This window comes from Ahaetulla prasina, chromosome 3 (genome assembly GCF_028640845.1).
Source record: "Ahaetulla prasina isolate Xishuangbanna chromosome 3, ASM2864084v1, whole genome shotgun sequence".
Taxonomy (NCBI): domain Eukaryota; kingdom Metazoa; phylum Chordata; class Lepidosauria; order Squamata; family Colubridae; genus Ahaetulla; species Ahaetulla prasina.
In genome coordinates this window covers 178,653,604-178,671,796 of record NC_080541.1, presented here as the reverse complement: position 1 = coordinate 178,671,796, position 18,193 = coordinate 178,653,604, and the positions used below count along the sequence as shown (strand labels likewise).

Here is an 18,193-nt window from a genome sequence, read left to right as displayed (position 1 = left end):
CGCCGCGGCTTTCCCTGCGGCTGGGAAGTCAGACGCTTTAGCCTCTTACAACCAATAAAAATAATAAATAAAAATAATAAATAAAATAAAATAAAAGAAATTTGAAGCAACAACTAAACCTCTAGCCAATTAAACGCCCAAGGTTTAAATTCACACGACTGGTCCGAAGCAAAACCGAGTCGAAAAAGCTGGAAGGAAAGAGAGGGCGGGGACCATAAGCAACAACTTTCAAGACTCGGTCCAATCAGCAAACGAGAAGATTAACCCATTCCTGACGGCCGTTTTCCCCGACAGAGAGAATGGGACTGCAGCTGTTGGATACTGCTAGGAGGGGAGGGGAGAGGAAAGGAGAGGGGAGGGGAGAGGAGAGGGGAGCGGAGGGGAGAGGGGAGCGGAGGGAGGGGGAAGGGAGAGGAAAAGACAGGGGAAATGAGAGGGGAGGGGAAAGGAAAGGAGAGGGAGGGAGGGAGGGAGGAGAGGAGAGAAGAGGAGGAGAAACAAAGGAGAGGAGGAGAGGGAGGGAGGGAGAGGAAAGGAGAAGGGAGGGAGAGGAGAGGAGAGGAGAGGAGAGGAGAGGAGAGGAGAGGAGAGGAGAGGAGAGGAGAGGAGAGGAGGAGAGAGGGAAAGGAAAGGGAAAGGGAAAGGAGGAAAGGAAAGTTCTATTTTCTCACAGCCAAGACAAAAATGTCCATGGAGGCACAGATCCACCAGGTTTGCTAAATGGGAGTAAACAACCCAGCAGTAGGCCAGCTGAAGACCTGAAGATTGCCAATGTCTTTGATGCATCTCATCCATGCAAATTATGATGATGCAAAACAGTAATTTCTAGCCAGATGTCTTGGACCTGGCTTCAGTTTGCCTCAGCAGCAAGCTGGCATTTGTTGTAAGGGCATAATTCTTCCTCCATAAAAGCTGGTCTTGACTCTGGGGTAAGGCGAGGATGTGGTTGGGGCTGCTCTTTCTCACAACATTGATAGGACACAATAAATATCAGGAGGAGGAGGAACCATATTGTATATGCAACCTGATTTTCCTGGGAAAATGTTGTTGCTTTTTTTAATCCTTTTTTTAATATAGCTAGAAAGATACAATCCTAAAGCACAATGAAGTGAATTCTTTAATGCTTTAATATATTGCAAACTCATCCAATTGTAATTTGTAAGTCATATTACAAACCACCGTTAGTAAAATAAATAAATAAAAATTTAGTATGATGCGGTTACTCAGCCAGAGTCAGGAAAACAGTAAAGACAAACAAACAAATAAGATTGGTTCGTTAAAAAAAGAGTGAGTTGCACAGCCTATTCTCTATTCTGCAACTTTCCAAACCAATCTTTAGAACCTGCTGATCAAAACAGGAAGGAAAGAACAGATGAGAAATATAGGCAGTCTGAACCACACTGGCATGCTTCAGTCAAAAATTTTCCATCTGTTACAAGTCAAGGTACATTTACTAAAGCATGGCACCATTCATAAAAAAAGAAAGATGAAATGAAGGCTGGAGGGGATTTTCATACTTGAATGTTTGGCAAGGGAAAAATATGTACAATGAGCTTTGATCTTGTACTGAATAAATTTTAACATGTTCCTCTAATAAACTAAACTTTTATATTCACCTCCTTGTACCACCATCATGAAATAAAAGGAATGAGCAAAGAAGCGGTTTGGAAGGACTGGTGCTCATACAGTTCTGAATGTACTTTTACCAACTGAACAGCCTGCCAGCTGGATTTCAACCTTATAGTATCTATTCTGACCCATTTCCAGCACTGGAGTTGTGTGGCATGCATGCATGCATGCATGCATAAATAAATAAATAAATAAATAAATAAATAAGATACAAAACAATGAGATAATGGCTAATTAACAATGAGCAAGATTAAGTCAAAAGAGCAAGCAGCTCTGATGTTTCTCTTTGTTCTTCCTACACCCATATCACATCTCTGTATTGTACATTTACAAATGACTATACAGTAGTATAGGATGCAAGACAGTGTAGAGTGGTCTGCACTGTTCCGAAGCACATTAACTATTCATACCATTTTTTCCTCCTTCTCTAATGACCTGCTGATGCTAACATGCCTAAATACAATAGGAACAGGTGGCATACTAATGTGATCTCAAGGAACCCCATGAGTCGCTTGTTATTTGATCTGATGTCTCAGGTCATTTTTTCCAATCTGATGTTCTGAGAATGTTCCAGGGCTAAACATTTCCATACATTTTAGTCTGTTAAGTTTCTGGTGGAGCTTGGAAGATGGAGAAAGAAGGTTGATAGTCTAATCAGACAAATAATACAGATGTAATACTTTCTCTCTCAAATATCTGCATAGAAAGAATAATGCAGACTGTATTAAAAGAAAGCAGAGCCAAGAGCTCTAAACAGATGCTAATATTCGTTCCTGGAATGGGGAGGTTTACTTTAAAAAAAAGAAATAAGGAGTCACTTTCAAATTTTATTAAAATTGGGAATCGTCTACCTACGTTGAGGTGAAAGAGGACTAGTGCAAACCCCTGCCATCTGCCATCAGCCCCAATATTTAGAGAGTGATCATTTGTAGAAGACCCCCAGGGAGGTATCTCAATAATGAAATATAGGTAGTCCTCTATTTATGATCACAATTGAGCCCAATATTTATATTGTTAAGTGAGACATTTGTTAAGTGAGTTTTGCCCCATTTTACAACTTTACTTGCCACCGTTGTTAAGTGAATCACTTTAGTTGATAAGTTAGTAACCTGGCTGTTAAGTGAATCTGGCTTCCCCACTGACTTTGCTTGTCAGAAGGTCACAAAAGGTGATTGCATGAATCTGAGACACTGCAATTGTCTTATATATGAACCAGTCGCCAAGAATCTGACTTTTGATCATAGGATCATGGGGATGCTGCAAAGGTTGTAACTATGAAAAACACTCATAAGTCACATTTTTCAGTGCCATTGTTACTTTGCACGGTCACTAAATGAACGGTTGTGAGCTATTACTCACAACCGTTACTACCTGTACATTTTATTCCCATATAATATTTTTCAATCAATCTGGAGTTCATGTCATAAATAGAAATGGGAGGGAGACAAGACTGTCTTGCTTGTTCCCGCTCCCTCAAGACAGAGAGAGCTAATGTTAGTAATATCTAGCATAGAAAAGAAACAAAAGAAACTAAATGGACAAGAAAGAAGCCGTTACACAAAACAGAAAACAGTAAACATTTCTTTTTTTATATACAGCAAATGAAATACAGTTTATAGCTGTTTGAGTCCAATTCAGCAAATAAGACCTAAGTGCAAATTCTCAAGCCCATAACTATTCCACTTTTAACAATACACTTTTGGATACTTGTCATCAAGTAAATAATCTGTCTACATCTTCCTTTATTTTAGATATTATCTGATTTCTGGATGCATTCCTATGTAATGCATAGGGCCGGGCTATTTACGGGACCGCCTACTGCTACCGAATACCTCTCACTGACCCGTGCGCTCTCACAGAGAGGGACTCCTCAGGGTGCCGTCAGCGAGACAGTGTCGTCTGGCGACACCCAGAGGAAGGGCCTTCTCTGTGGGGGCTCCCGCCCTCTGGAACGAACTCCCCCCAGGACTTCGTCAACTCCCGGACCTCCGAACCTTCCGTCGCGAGCTTAAAACACACTTATTTATCTGCGCAGGACTGGATTAGTTTTTAAATTTGTGGGTTTTTTAATAGGTTTTTTATCATTTATTCTAAATTTTAATTTCGGCCAATTGAATAAGTTTTTTAATTGTATTTTAATAGTATTTATATTGTAATATTATTGTCTATTTTATCTGGCTGTGAACCGCCCTGAGTCCTTCGGGAGAAGGGCGGTATACAAATTTAAATAATAAATAAATAAATAAAATAAATAATTTGACAAGGATACCTGAAACACTGGTAAGCTAATAATCTCAATTCATAGTCATGGTACTATAAGTTTTGCATTGATCACTCTTGTGATATATTATTTTATATCACAAGGTTCATCCTACCCACTTATGTTGCCCATATACAACAAAATCATTAAGCCTGATCATTAAAATCGTGTAATGTATCCAATTGTAAGTGACAATAAGATTGTGGTGCTTTCTGTGGAAAATTAACATGGCACCTGCTTATACAGTCATTATAAAGTCATGCCATTATAATTTTGGGCAAGGCTTTACAATGAGAATTTGTTTCAACTACCTTTTATAACCATGAAAATTTCAGCTAATGTAAAATTTGATTAAAGCAGGAATAACACTGAAGAGCATATTGTACAAGATTCTCTGCTGAAACTTTTCATTGTTGTCCAGACACCACAGGCATTCATGGGGAGCGGGAGAAGCTAATAGCAAAATGTGCATTCTTTGTTCTATTTGTATTATGATATTGCATATAAGTACACAAAGGCAGTATTGTGTATACTGTATACAGTGTATACAGAGCATGCATTGTGATATTGCAACGCATATTTCAACCTTGTGACAAAGTCTGCAGTTGCTGCATGTACCAATGCCATGCACCATTCAAATTGCAAGACCTGGTCATTTCAAAAAGCCTAAGAAGTTTGGGACAAACTACTAACTGACCATCTATTTCCTGTTTTCTACTGTCATTTCTAAGAATTACTGCCTTTTAATACAGTCAGATGAGCATTAAATGTGTACTCATATTCTCCACGTCCATGAAATCTCATCAATCTAGACACCATGGGCACTCCTAGTACAGCGCCTTGTCCTTTTAATATAAAAGACATTGGCAGGCATTCTGTCTCTCTATTGCTTTCAGAGGCTTTTATGTACAAGAAAAAAAACATAAATTATGAGGAAAAATACGAAGGTTACAAATGGGAGACAATTAATCTGAACCCTATAAAAAGTTGTGAAGAAGGCATTTAATTATACAATAAAAGCTTTCCCTAGAAGCACTTTTTAAGGCATAAGGATCTTCCAAAAGCATGTTTATATGAGCTAATGAAAGCCTGGGATTTCATGGGTATTTTAACTATGACCATATGAAAGTCTGTATTTGTTTGTAAAATGTTTTGCTGTCAACTTAGTGCATTTAAGATATAGATTAAATAAACTAAATATGTGAAACAGTGACTGTTGTTCAAGAAACCTACTTATTGTTTAACATATAGCTATTATAGAACATGGCAGTAAGAAAAATACGTACAGTATTTAATGCAAAACATAATATTTCTTTTTCCTACTAACCTATATTACATATAGCAATTATCCCACAAGCAAAGCATAATTAAAACCAGACGAATCCTTCATGCTAGTAAGTTCTACCTTTGTATAATAGCACTGTGCTACTATTTATGTATGTATGTATGTATGTATGTATATATATATATATATATATATATATATATATATATATATATATATATATGTAAGTGTGTATATGTGTGCATGTATGTCAGTACATATACATCTATGCATACACACAGTAATATACACACAAAATATTATGAAACATGAAATATTCGATCTTTCAATTTCCACACTACTCTGCAAACTGTGTTTTAAAGGATGAAAATTGATATATATGTTCATACACGTTTTCCACAACAAAATTATCATATATATCTCTCCTTCAATGTATTTACAGACTTTCCTAATATATGCCCTTTTGTGTGCTAATATCTGTAATATATGCATTGTTCATGCAATTTTGAACTAAGCGTAAAACTTAGTACAGAATCTGCATGTTTGTCCAGAAAGTTCAAATACTATTGGTATGATTGATATTGACCATTCTTTATTACAGGACTCAAATAGCCACTATATCACAACAAATTCAGGGTAATATTGCCTCCATCTTATATTCAACTATCATAGCCAAGAACACAGCAATAATTAAAGAAAAAGATGCAAACACACCAGCATTGAAAGACATATATGGCATTGGAAAATGCTCCACATTATTCATGCATGGAAAAATAGCAATAAAATGCCTTTTCTACATGAATTTCTCCAAATATTATAAAAAGCTAAATCTTTCTGAAGTTCAATCTGAGCATTTGCAAACAGAAATAAACCAGCAACTAGAATTGGCCAAATACTGCATAATGTCAAGCATTCAGTCACTGTATCTTTACACATTAGGATATTATAGGGTCCTTTTCCTACATAAGCCACCATGATGTTGTAAACCTGTATTTAAGACCTGCCTAAAGAGAAATGTTTCAGTATTCAGGAAACATATTTCTTTGGAAAGAAATCCTTCCTTCCTCAAGAGAAAGATGAAGGGACATACATATAAGAAACAGAGAACGTTAATACAAAAAATGCAAAGCAGAAATTTCTGTAAACTGCCCATTGGTTCTGTGTGTAGGGGAATGAGAAACACAAAATGTGGTTTAAAATCTCACAGAGAGGTGTCCATAAACCACACCTTAGATTCTGGAGATCTCATAGGAAACTACTGTTTTCAGAAAGCAATAGGTACCCAGCTCAGTAGCCAGAGCTATCATTTCTCCCTTTCTTTTACCCTCCAGGTATATGATTACAAATTCCATAATCTGTAGCAAAGAGAGGGCTCCTGGGCAGGTGCCATACTCTGTACTACTCCCAAATGAAGCCAACATGAAGTAACAAAAACTTAGATGGCCACAAAGCTCAGATTGGCCTTAGGATCAGAAATGGCCCAGAAGAGCAAAACATTCATCTAAGACATTATTCACACCATCTCTCGTTTTACCAAATCCACTGGTGTACATAAATACTCATTTGACAGCAATTGCTGGGGTTGCCCAACTTGTGGTTAATATGTCTTTCCAATTCATACAAGTAAAAGTAACAACTGTTATGTCTATGCTAGGCTACATTGTACCTATTATATTATTCTAGAACAATGTTTCTCAAACTTAAGAACCTTAAGATGTATGGTCTTCAACTCCCGGAATTCCCCAGCCAGCCTTCTGTGTGGGGAATTTCTGGGGGTTGAACTCCACACATCTTAAGGTTGCTAAAGTTGAGAAACACTGCTCTGGAAACATGAACACTGGGAATGTGAAGCCAGCAACTCCACAGAGGCACACATTTGAATCTCCATTGGTAATTTCCACTTCTGATTGTTAATCTTACTGATGGTCTGCATAATATTATGCCTCTATGAATGTTGAAAGGCTGCCTGGAGGCCTGTGGAGATAAAAAAACAACAACACACCAGAGCAGAGGTCTCCAACCTTGGTCCCTTTAAGACTTATTTTTATTTATTTATTTTTGTCACAACATCATACAAAAAGATTATATAGTATATACACATATAAACATATATAGGAAGAAGAAAAGAAAAACAATAGGACAGGAACGGTAGGCACGTTTGTGCGCTTATGCACGCCCCTTATGGTCCTCTTAGGAATGGAGTGAGGTCAATAGTAGAAAGTTTTTGGTTAAAGCTATTAGGATTATGGGAAGAGACCACAGAGTCAGGTAAAGTATTCCAAGCACTGATGATTCTGTTGCAGAAGTCATATTTTCTGCAATCTAGATTAAAGTAGTTTACATTAAGTTTAAATCTATTGGTTGCCCTTGTATTATTGCAATTAAAGCTGAAGTAGTCTTTGACAGGAAGGACATTACAATAGATGATTCTGTGAGTTAAACTTGTGAACTTCAACTCTGGCTGAGGGACTCTGGGAGTTGAAGTCCACAAGTCTTAAAGGGACCACCATCAGAGGATAGTGATGAATAAGAGGGAACAGAAGCAAGTAGCAACTCCTGAGAATGAGGTGTGAATGACCAAAGTGAGAAAAAGATGGGCTTTCCTTCAATGCTCCTTACGTTTAGAACGCCCCCTGTTGAGGTTGACAGTGTAGTCATTACAATGATACTCACCCATCTACTGTAAGGAAGGAAACTGTTGTCTGCAGTTTCAATTTGTTCTGCTCCATTTACTTTGGCTCTCATCTGATAAAAAGGAATACATAATGAAGGTTGGATCAGCAGTTACAACAGGGAAAATCAAATAGCTAATTTTTACAAGGAAAAGTGGTGGTGGTCTCCATTACTTTCACTAGCAGATCCTAGGAGTTCGTCTAGAATAGATATAGCATTCCTCTGTGTGGTTCATTGGTCTCCAGAGACCCTGCACCATAAGTGGAGTGATGCAGAGAGATGGGAGTTACAGTATTAGTTTGAAAATACTTGCATGGCAAGGACATGGGGAAACAAGGGCATCTGTTGCTCCATATAGCCATAGCTTTTCCTGGGGGAGACTGATTAGAAGAAAGATGGAAGAGGTGCAGGAGTCACATCGTGAAGCATACTTTACAAGTTTCTGATGAAGTCCCATATCTTGTTTACCTTGTGAAGTTTTTTATCGTTGCAGTTCCAATTGCAAAGGTAGAGTTAAATCTTGAGGGTGGGAAACTTTGCAAGAGCTCTGAGAAAAAAAGGGTTGTTTGTCAGCCCTTAATCTTATTTTCTCTCATTGTTGGGTATTTCTTGTTTTTACAGTGTTCACTGCATGCTAGGAGTGAAATATATCCTTTTTATTTAATTACAATATTATTTCTATGGCACTTTTTAGGCTTTAAAACTAGTCTACAAAGTGGCTTACAGTTTAAACAAAAACAAAAATATTTGTCCTTGATTTCTAGACGTGGCAACAAAGTAATGATGTTTCATGCTACAGTTTTGATATATGCAAGTTACATTTACTGGCAATATGCCAAATTACACATAATGTAGTCAGATCTGAAACAGATTTTCTACTCTTTGTGAAATGCACTCATAAGAAGGGATTATTAATTTCTTTAGAATGGCAATAGGAGAGGGAAAATATTTAATTGCCTCCTTTTCTCAGATAAACATCAGGGGTGATTTAGGATGTACAACTAATACAGTTTGGATTTATTTATTGCTATGGTTGATTGAAAGCAACTGACAATTTCTTACTGCAGCATTAAAAATGGAGTTTTTATCTATTACATGAGGTAAACACAATCATTAGTACCTTTGGCAATATATGGATGACCCTCAGTTGTACTTTTTAAAGTATATGCTATGATTGGCTTTGATGGTAGCATGCAAAAAAGACAATTATATGAGCTTTTCCATTTAATAAATACAGAGATTTTGCATTCTCTCTGCAGAGAATGCATTATACCATCCTTTGGACACTAGTAAACCTAAGATCTGCTTTCCCCTATTTCTAAATGCTTCATATTCTCTCTTGAACAGTTGAAATGTCCCTGCCTTGATTTTCTTTTTTGTAATTGCCAATCTGACCTTTCACTAATGAAATTTAAATCATGGATTTATTACTGAATTGAACACAATGATTTACGGGGCATTTAGGCCATGAAGTTCAACCACTGTCTCAGGTCAACTTTAATTCAAATTAAAGCATCCCCAATAATCTAATCTTTGCCTGAATCAATTCAGAAAAAAAAAACAGTTCACCAGCTTCGCTGAGTAATTGGTTTCACAATTTTTAACAGAATACAGATAAACCTATCCTATTCTAATGAATCCAGAAAATATTCTGTTGGAATAGTTGGCAAAGCCTCCCATTAACAGACATAGTATTCACTATTCATTATTTAGCATTGAAATGTATGTTATTATTTTGATAACTTAAACGTATCTTTTTTGTATTGACAAAACATTAATATTCATGACAAATATGAATTTAAAAATAAAATAACATGACATGAACCAAAAAGGAAACTAAACATCTGTCTTGAACAACCTGACAATCTTTGTAAAGATATTACTACTGAAGAATAGAAAGAAGAGCCATTTTAGTGAGCTATTTTTAAATGACCTTTTTCTGTTTCATTTGTGGATAGAACCTTCAATAAAAGCAGTTCTTGGTTCTTACATTTTATCTGAATTCAATTCATGTGTCCTAGTAATAATAAAAAAACAAAGCAGTCTCACTCACAATATTTTGGAATAAAGGGTAGAAACCAGAATACAGTACATTATCCATTTCTTGAGCTGATAGTTTCTATTCATTATAATGAACTAGATTCAAAGAACACTACTACCTAATTCTGCTAAATATTAGATCTGCTGCTGCCTGATGAGCTTCTTTGGAGACAAAGAGAACTTCAAAGTAGATTGTGATGAATAAAACCTATCACAAAATGAAGCATGGAAGGTTTCTGTTCAAGTTTCTAACCAGCAAGCAATGATTTTTTCCAGAATACATTGTTCATACCTCTCTTTGTTATCTTACTTTATCTTCCCAAGTCAGCTGAGATTACCACTCACATTAAGTCTTCCTTAGAATTTGTGGCATTTGTCCCCATAGTTTTTTCCTGAAGTATTTTTTGTAGTTCTCTTAACTATGGGCTTTTTTAAATGTACTCTCTCTTCCTCACTGATGATGCTACTTGGCTAAATAAGCAACAGGACACTTACTTGGACAGAGGAAACAGAATGGTGGGGAAAGGTGTTCACGGGAAAATGTTAAAGCTTATATTAAGTGTCTATGCGTTTGGATGCAGCTAATGTAATATGTGTCCTACCCAAATAGATTTTGTTCTGTGTTAATAGAATACATTTAATAAATTTGATTGATGATGATGATGAAATAGTCATTCCTTACTGTATTTATCCTCTTTGTCAAACCTGATATATAAAAATGTGAAATTCATAGACACATAAGCAAAGTGACCTATTCTTCTGACCCTACAGATATTATCATCTGGCAGAAATTACAAAGCTCCATATAATGCCACAGATAGCTAAGGATATGGCCAAGTAATTTCTTGCAGTGAACTGAACTTCTTGATTTAAAAAAAAAGAAAGTAGATATAAATAGTGCATGGGCCCAAAACATACAAATTCCATTTTCCTCCAAAAGCATGCAATTAAGTCTACAAAATGGTATTAAGAACTAACATTAAATATCATAAAGTATTATGGAAAGGCATATTAAGAATCATCAGGGGCTAATATAGCAAATCAAACTGCACTTCAGTAGAGATGTACAACCAATTATATATTCTGAAATCAGATATACTAGAAGCTATTTGTGCTTAAACCAGTAGACCTATCTTTCAACACATTATTTTTCTGTGCTTCTAAAATTAAAGGTGAGAGACCTATATTAAAATAAATCGAGAGTATTATAATAAAATCCTTTAAATTGATTGGGTTATTAAACAAAGCTATATGTCATCTATAAAAGACACACAACAGGCTTTTGTTTTAATTCCATTATTTTTCCTTACTGAACACAAGATGACATCTTTACAAATTATCTTAGGGAGAGCAATTCTCCTTGAACTAGCAAACAGCTCACCTGTGTCTGTCTGATATTCCATAGCCGCAGATGTGTACTTGAGAGAAGATGGATATACACTTCCCAGAGGACTTTTAAGTATTTTTGAACCAATACTTCATCACCATTATTTTCCAGATCTGCATCCTTTTGTAATAAAAGTTTTGGTCTTGATCTTCAATGTTGTACATGCTTTGAAAAGAGGTTTTTTTTTTTGCATAATGCTAGGTCATATGCAATAAAAAATTATTATAAATCAATATTATATGATTTATTCTGATAAAAGTAGAGGGCAATGCCATCTTTTTAAACCTTCTATGCAGTTGTACAGGTAACTTGGGTAACTCATTTAGAATTAATTCCAGGTATCAAATTGCAACAGATGTGGAAGATTGGCAGGGGAGAAATGCTTTGCTTTTGGTGTTTAATTATATTATATTGTGAAGTACAGTTATTTATAAAATCCATATTAACTCTTTTCTTCATGATGTGCAGCCATCTCAAATCTTGCCCATCAAAAAATGAGAGAATAAGAATAATGCTTAACTTCCATAACTAAATCTCTTAGGGATTAATGGTGTACATTTGTGTGCATGTATGTGCGTGTATATGTATGTGTGTGATTTATCAGAGCAGCAGCTTTTCTGTGGAACCACAGAAGTTGGAACCATCTGGAATGGTTACTATAGAAACAGCAGAAGACTGAGGGAGGGAAAGAACGGATGCTATGACAACCTTTGGGAGTTTCCCAGGAAACCAAAGTTGCTATGGAAACTGTACCACTCAGGTCCAAATTAGTAACTTCCGCTGCAAGGCGTGTTTGTCACTTTAATCTTCTTGTGATAGATGCAACCACTTATCTTACATGCATTGGACATCTATGGAAATACCTCTTTTGCTTTTTGTTTTTTGAAGCTGCAGTCAAAATAAAAGCCTGCTAGAAATTTACTAAAAACTAAACAATTCATCGTATTCAGATCACCAGGATATGATGAGTCAGTCAGTCTTGTTCAGTCTCACTGTATAGGAAGAAGTAATACTACAATACCCAGGTAGCACTTCAGATTCAAAGTTGCAATTCTTTGGGAATTCAGGGGTCAAAGAAATCCAAAATCACAACGGAGGCGTTTCCCTTGTTGTATTAAAGTGACACGGCGTATATCATGGGCAGATTCAGAATACATATGGCTCTAACCTTTTTTAAAAAATCAAAGATTGCAACCTCGTACATCAATTTTCAATTGTGGCCATCCTATTATAATGTAAGATAGTTTGTGACATTTATATCACCTTATTTTTCTCATTCACTGGAGCAGTTACATTCATTATCCTTACACTCAGCTCCTTTCAATCCAACAAGTGTATATGTAAAAGAAAAGCAAATCAACAGTGTAGCTGCTCTTTATAAAATCAGACAAACACGTTTCTCGCTAAAATCCCAATGCCCTGCAACAACCTGTGCAGAATAAAAACCTGTTTCCAAAGGGAGCAGCAGCAACACATTCCTTGTGTTAGCTTATCTACCTTCTTTCTTAATATATCCTTGGTTCTTTGTTCTTCTAAAAAAATATTCTATCTTCAGAATGGAGGACCAGAAAAGTATATGTACTAAGCAAGAGCACAAAGACTGACAATGATGCGTGTTCCTCAAAAATACTGATTACGTAGACTTCCTGTGGTTTTCTTTCAATCTCTGCGAAAGGGTGTTTTTTAAACATCCGTAAAGATTTTTTTAATAGTCACACAGTTGGGATTGTTTGTGCCGGAGCAGTTGTTTGTTTTAAAAGCAGCCTGTTTGAATGCACTGTTGCTGATGCCTCCCTCTTCTATCACCATATACTCTGACTTGCTGAGAGTGGAATTACTACGAGCTTTCTTCAGTTCCTCAGTGGAGGAGAGGTGCTGGCAGCTTCCTACGTGCATGTACTGAGCTTGTTCTTCCCCTTCTGTTTCCCGGTGGTAAAAGTAGTTGAAGTTAGAGACAATGACTGGAACAGGCAAAGCAATAGTCAGCACACCAGCGATGGCACAGAGAGATCCTACTATTTTGCCTCCAATAGTGACAGGATGCATGTCCCCATAACCCACAGTGGTCATGGTTACCACAGCCCACCAAAAGGCATCAGGGATACTGCTGAAACTTGAAGTGGGATCATCAGCTTCTGCAAAATAGACGGCACTAGAAAAAAGGATAACACCGATGAAAAGGAAAAAAATGAGCAAGCCCAGTTCCCTCATACTGGCCTTCAGAGTTTGCCCCAAAATCTGCAGCCCTTTGGAGTGCCGAGAGAGCTTGAAGATACGGAAGACTCTAACTAGCCGGATGACTCTGAGAATAGCCAGAGACATTGCTTGTTGACCATTCCCCTGCCTCTCAGCCAGCTCAGTGCCCAAGGTGATGAAGTAAGGTATAATGGCCACAATGTCAATTATGTTCATAATGTTTTTAGAGAAGGTGGGCTTGCTGGGACAAGCAAAGAAGCGGACAAGCAGCTCAAAGGAGAACCAGATGATGCACAGAGTCTCCACCACAAAAAAAGGGTCAGTGAAGGATGACACCATAGATGTAGCTGGGGAAGAAGTATTGGTGAAAACATCAGTCACAAAAGGACTACTCCCAGTACCAAATGTTCCTGCAGCACTATCATAGTCACGGTCATCTCTGAACTCAGGTAAGGTTTCTAGACAAAATATGACAATGGAGATGAGGATGACTAAAACAGACACAATAGCAATGCCCCGAGCTGGTCCGGAACTCTCTGGGTACTCGAAAAGGAGCCACACCTGGCGCTGAAACTCCTTCTCAGGAAGAGGTCTCTGCTCCTCACGGATGAAACCTTCATCTTCCCGAAATTTTTCCATGGCCTCTTCACCTAACTGATAGAAACGTATTTCTTCCGAAAAGATATCAATGGGCACATTAACGGGGCGGCGGATACGGCCTCCAGATTGGTAATAGTAAAGGATGGCATCAAAGCTGGGCCGATTGCGGTCAAAGAAGTACTCGTTGCGAAGAGGGTCGAAGTAGCGCATCCTCTTGCGGGGATCGCCCAGCAGCGTCTCTGGGAACTGGGCCAGTGTCTTGAGCTGGGTCTCAAAGCGCAGACCTGAGATGTTGATCACGACCCTCTCACAACACTCATGCTCCTCTCCACCGGTGCCCGCTTGGTGATGACTGTGGGGAGGCAGGGTATGGGCAAGAGGGTGGTCATAGCGCTCCCCTCCCAGCAGGGCATGGGGATGTTGGTTTTCATCGATAAGAGGGTCCTCTCCACCCACTACAGTCATGCCACCCTCCAGCTCCCCGTCCTCCTCGTCTTCCTCTTCCTCCTCCTCCTCCTCCTCCTCCTCGTCCCCGGCGTCGCCCTCCTCTTCTTCCTGCCCTTCCTCAGGGGCGGAAAGCGCGCCTTCGGGGAAGAGATGTTCGCTGTAGCCCAAGTTATGGTGGCTGCTTCCCACGACGCCGCCGACGCTGCTGCTGCTGCTGCCGCCGCCTCTCGAATGCTTGCAGGAAGACGGGGCGGCCGGCGAGCGCAGAAGGCTCAGGTGCTCGTCCATAAATGTGACAAGAGCGCGGAGGGGAGCCCGTTTCCCCGGCAGCTGACCAAGCGAGACCCCAGGCGGACGGCCAGAGCGACCCGCCCAGCTCCACGGCCACCGCCCGCCTCAAAACATCCCCTCTCAGGCTGGATGCCGCCTCTCCCGCCTTTCCAGTCAGTCCGTCGGCGCCGCCATCGCCCACGCGGTTGCCCTCCTGTAAGGAGCGAGGAGAAGGAGACGAGCGAGGAGAGCGCGCTGTTCTGGAACGAAGGAGGGGTCTCTTTCCCCGCGTCTCCCCTTCGTGAGAGCCCCGAGTAAGCAGCCTCGCTGGGCTAGCAGCAACAGGGAGAGCCGGCGCGGCCGCCCGCTTGGCTGCTATACAGGTCAAAGCAAAGGAGCAACACGTTACTGAGAGAGCAGGCGCAAAAGGGAAGAATGCAAGAGTCCATCCCGTGGGCGGCGACTGCGATTGTAATCCTTATTTTGCAATAAGCCCCTCTCGGTGCCCAGAAAGGGTTGCCTCCAAATATAGTCGCGTAGGATCGCGCTGGGGGAAGCGTCCCCTTCCCGCGCATCGGCTTGGGTGCTTCTCAAAAGCCTTTCCTTGCATCTAGAGGACGTGGGAAACAACGTAGAGGGTTGAGGAACAGCGGTTCACACCTCGGAGTTGGTCTTCTACAAGAAGCTTAGCCCGAGTCTGCTTGCTGTCCAACAGCTGCAACACAATAGGATCTGGTTGGAGACAAGGACGATGAGGCGTTCGTCCTTGGGGCAGCTTCTTTCCAAGGTTTGTCAGAGCTGGGTGGGCAGGCAATGACCCTTGCAAGGTCACACAGTCTCGAGGATGGGAGATGGGGGGGAACCCGTCTTGCACTGCAGGCTCTCTCCCAGCACACTGCTCTTTCGTCCCCACCTGTTACAAAAATATGCTTCCTCCAATCAGCATCTTGGTTTTATGGGGTTACTGACTGATCCATCCTCTCTAAATGATACACGGATTCGTTCAAAAGACTGTGAGTTGGCTGCTGTCTGGCTATGTTTGCACACCCCGTTGAATCAGAATAGAACAGCCAAAGATATTCTAGCCTGTTATTGTAAGAACCAAGGCTGTGTGGTTAATTTATGGTCCAAACAGTGCCTATTGTAGATAGGCTAAAAATACATTGTTGTGATGGGAAGGCAGCCTATTCAGAATCCTATTTTACTCATGATTAACAAGTGCATCTTTTGTCTTAAAGGTAAAGACTCCCCCGAGTTGGGGTCTATTTTTTGTAACCATGTAGCTGTCTTAAAATCCATTGCCTTGTTCCAGGGTACTTTTCTTAACCACCAAAGAAAGTATTAACCAGATCCAACCCTTATCCTTTTAGCTATCAGACAAAGTGAGCTAGAAACTACCATTTAGTATGAGGTTTTTGCCTAAAGCTTTTGTAATAAATGTTTTCCTTACATCTTACCCACGTTTGGGGTAAAAATAAGCACCCACAGACCTGTCCTGTTTTTTAGATTAATCTATAATTGGTGAGAACTTGCTGATAAAAGAAAAATTATACACCTGGCAGAACTATTAATTTGAGAGCATGGAGAAAAATTACGTATCCGTGACTACCAGATACGTTTTAGCTTAATAAGGAAAGGTAGATAAGAAGAAACAAGATAAATTATATAAAGTGTGGAGAAAGTGGATCAGAGAAGGTTCTGTCGCATAACACTGAAACATGAAGAATGGGAAAAGCAAATTCAAAACAGTGTTAATTCAATTTTAATTTTACTTAAACAGAAAAAAAATCCCTGTTGCAAGATAATAATTATTGCTGCTACCGTGGCTATTTTTAAGAGGGGATCAGACACATTCATGGTGAATAAGATTAGAAGTTACTACTGGTCAGAATGAATCTAAATTACCTCCAATATGAGAATTGAAGGTCTCTTGATATGATAGGTAGGAAATATTGAAATTATGTTCAACTGGTGGATGTCCCTTAGACCCCCATGGGAACAGAACCTGGAGGGAAGATGCTGAAGACTTTATCCAGCAGATATACTGTTATCAAAATTCAAATAAATAAAATGGATTGGATCATCCCAGGCTATTCTGTTTCTTAGGATTTTAAAGAACTCTAAAAGGCTTCTGGGGCAGGTCTTACCTTGGCAAATTCATGTTGATTCTTCAGTAAGATTTGTTTTTTCTGTATGTTTGATCATTCAGTCTTTAATAAAACTTTTCAGTCATGGCAATTCAGAACGAATTGTATGCGTGCCAATCTATAATTTTCTGGACCCATTCTAATTACCTTTTAAAAACTGACATCATACTAGGCATCATCTAAACTTTAGTACAGAGGCAAAAAAAAGAAACAATTGTGTTGATTCAGGCCAAATTGTATTAATTCAAGATGATACTATTTCTTCAGTGAGAACATAGTGTAAGCCGCCCTGAGTCTTCGGAGAAGGGCGGGATATAAATGCAAATAAAAAAAAAAACTCTCCCACAATCAGTTCCTTCCTTTGGCTTAGTTTGAGAAGATATGACCCGCTTCTCCATCAGAAGACTGGAAGTGTGATCATCTTCGCTGCACACAAACTAATCAAAGACTATCAGCATTGGGTATCTCTATCATGGGTTATATTGTATTTTTCTGATAGTATCGTAGAATAGAATAGAATAGAATAGAATAGAATAGAATAGAATAGAATAGAATAGAATTTTTTTATTGGCCAAGTGTGATTGGACACACAATCACATGGTGCATGTGCTCTCAGTGTACATAAAAGAAAAGATACATTCATCAACAATTCTAAGGTACAGCACTTAATGATAGTCATAGGGTACAAATAAGCAATCAGGAAACAATATCAATATAAATCATAAGGATACAAGCAACAAAGTTACAGTCATACAGTCATAAGTAGAAGGAGATGGGTGGTGGGAATGATGAGAAGATTAATAGTAGTGCAGATTTAGTAAATAGTTTGACAGTGTTGAGGGAATTATTTACTTTATAAATACTTGTCGTTTATAAGTACTTGCCATGACTGCCATGAATAATACATCCGAATTACAGCTTCTTTTTGTAGCCTAGGTTCTTAACTCTGATTACAAGAACAAGTTAATATATAAAAAGGTCATTGTTTTCAGTGAATTTACACTTTGGAAATAAGAAACAATGGACAGGAACAGTCTCATATCATTTAAATTCCCATTTAATCTGCAGACTTGTAGATAAAGATACAGCCATTCCAACAAGCAAAGTCAATGAGAAAATCAAATTCACTTAAGGACAAGACAGGAACAAAGATTATTAGAACTATGGAGAATAAATCCCATAAGAAAAAATTGAAGAAACTAGACATCAAAAGTTTGAGAGAGAACATGATAGCGCTGTCCAGGGACTTAAAATAGCTG

General features: G+C 38.8%; 1 protein-coding gene across 2 annotated transcripts in view; it reads right to left on the bottom strand.

Annotated features, from left to right (window-relative positions):
- LOC131194437 (potassium voltage-gated channel subfamily A member 3-like) overlaps positions 1–15,815 on the bottom strand; it is a 49,543-nt gene extending 33,728 nt beyond the window's left edge. Inside the window, exons 1-3 of one of the 2 annotated variants that reach the window (XM_058175434.1) lie at positions 12,772–15,815; positions 11,269–11,394; positions 7,848–7,919 (exon numbers count right to left, since the gene is read on the bottom strand). In XM_058175434.1, coding sequence (XP_058031417.1) covers positions 12,958–14,805 — 1,848 coding nt within the window. In that variant the 5' untranslated portion in view covers positions 14,806–15,815 and the 3' untranslated portion in view covers positions 7,848–7,919; positions 11,269–11,394; positions 12,772–12,957. Of the gene's footprint in view, positions 1–7,847; positions 7,920–11,268 lie in introns of both variants that reach the window. The other variant, XM_058175433.1, reaches the window with a different exon arrangement.
- Between the last annotated feature and the right edge of the window lie 2,378 nt (positions 15,816–18,193).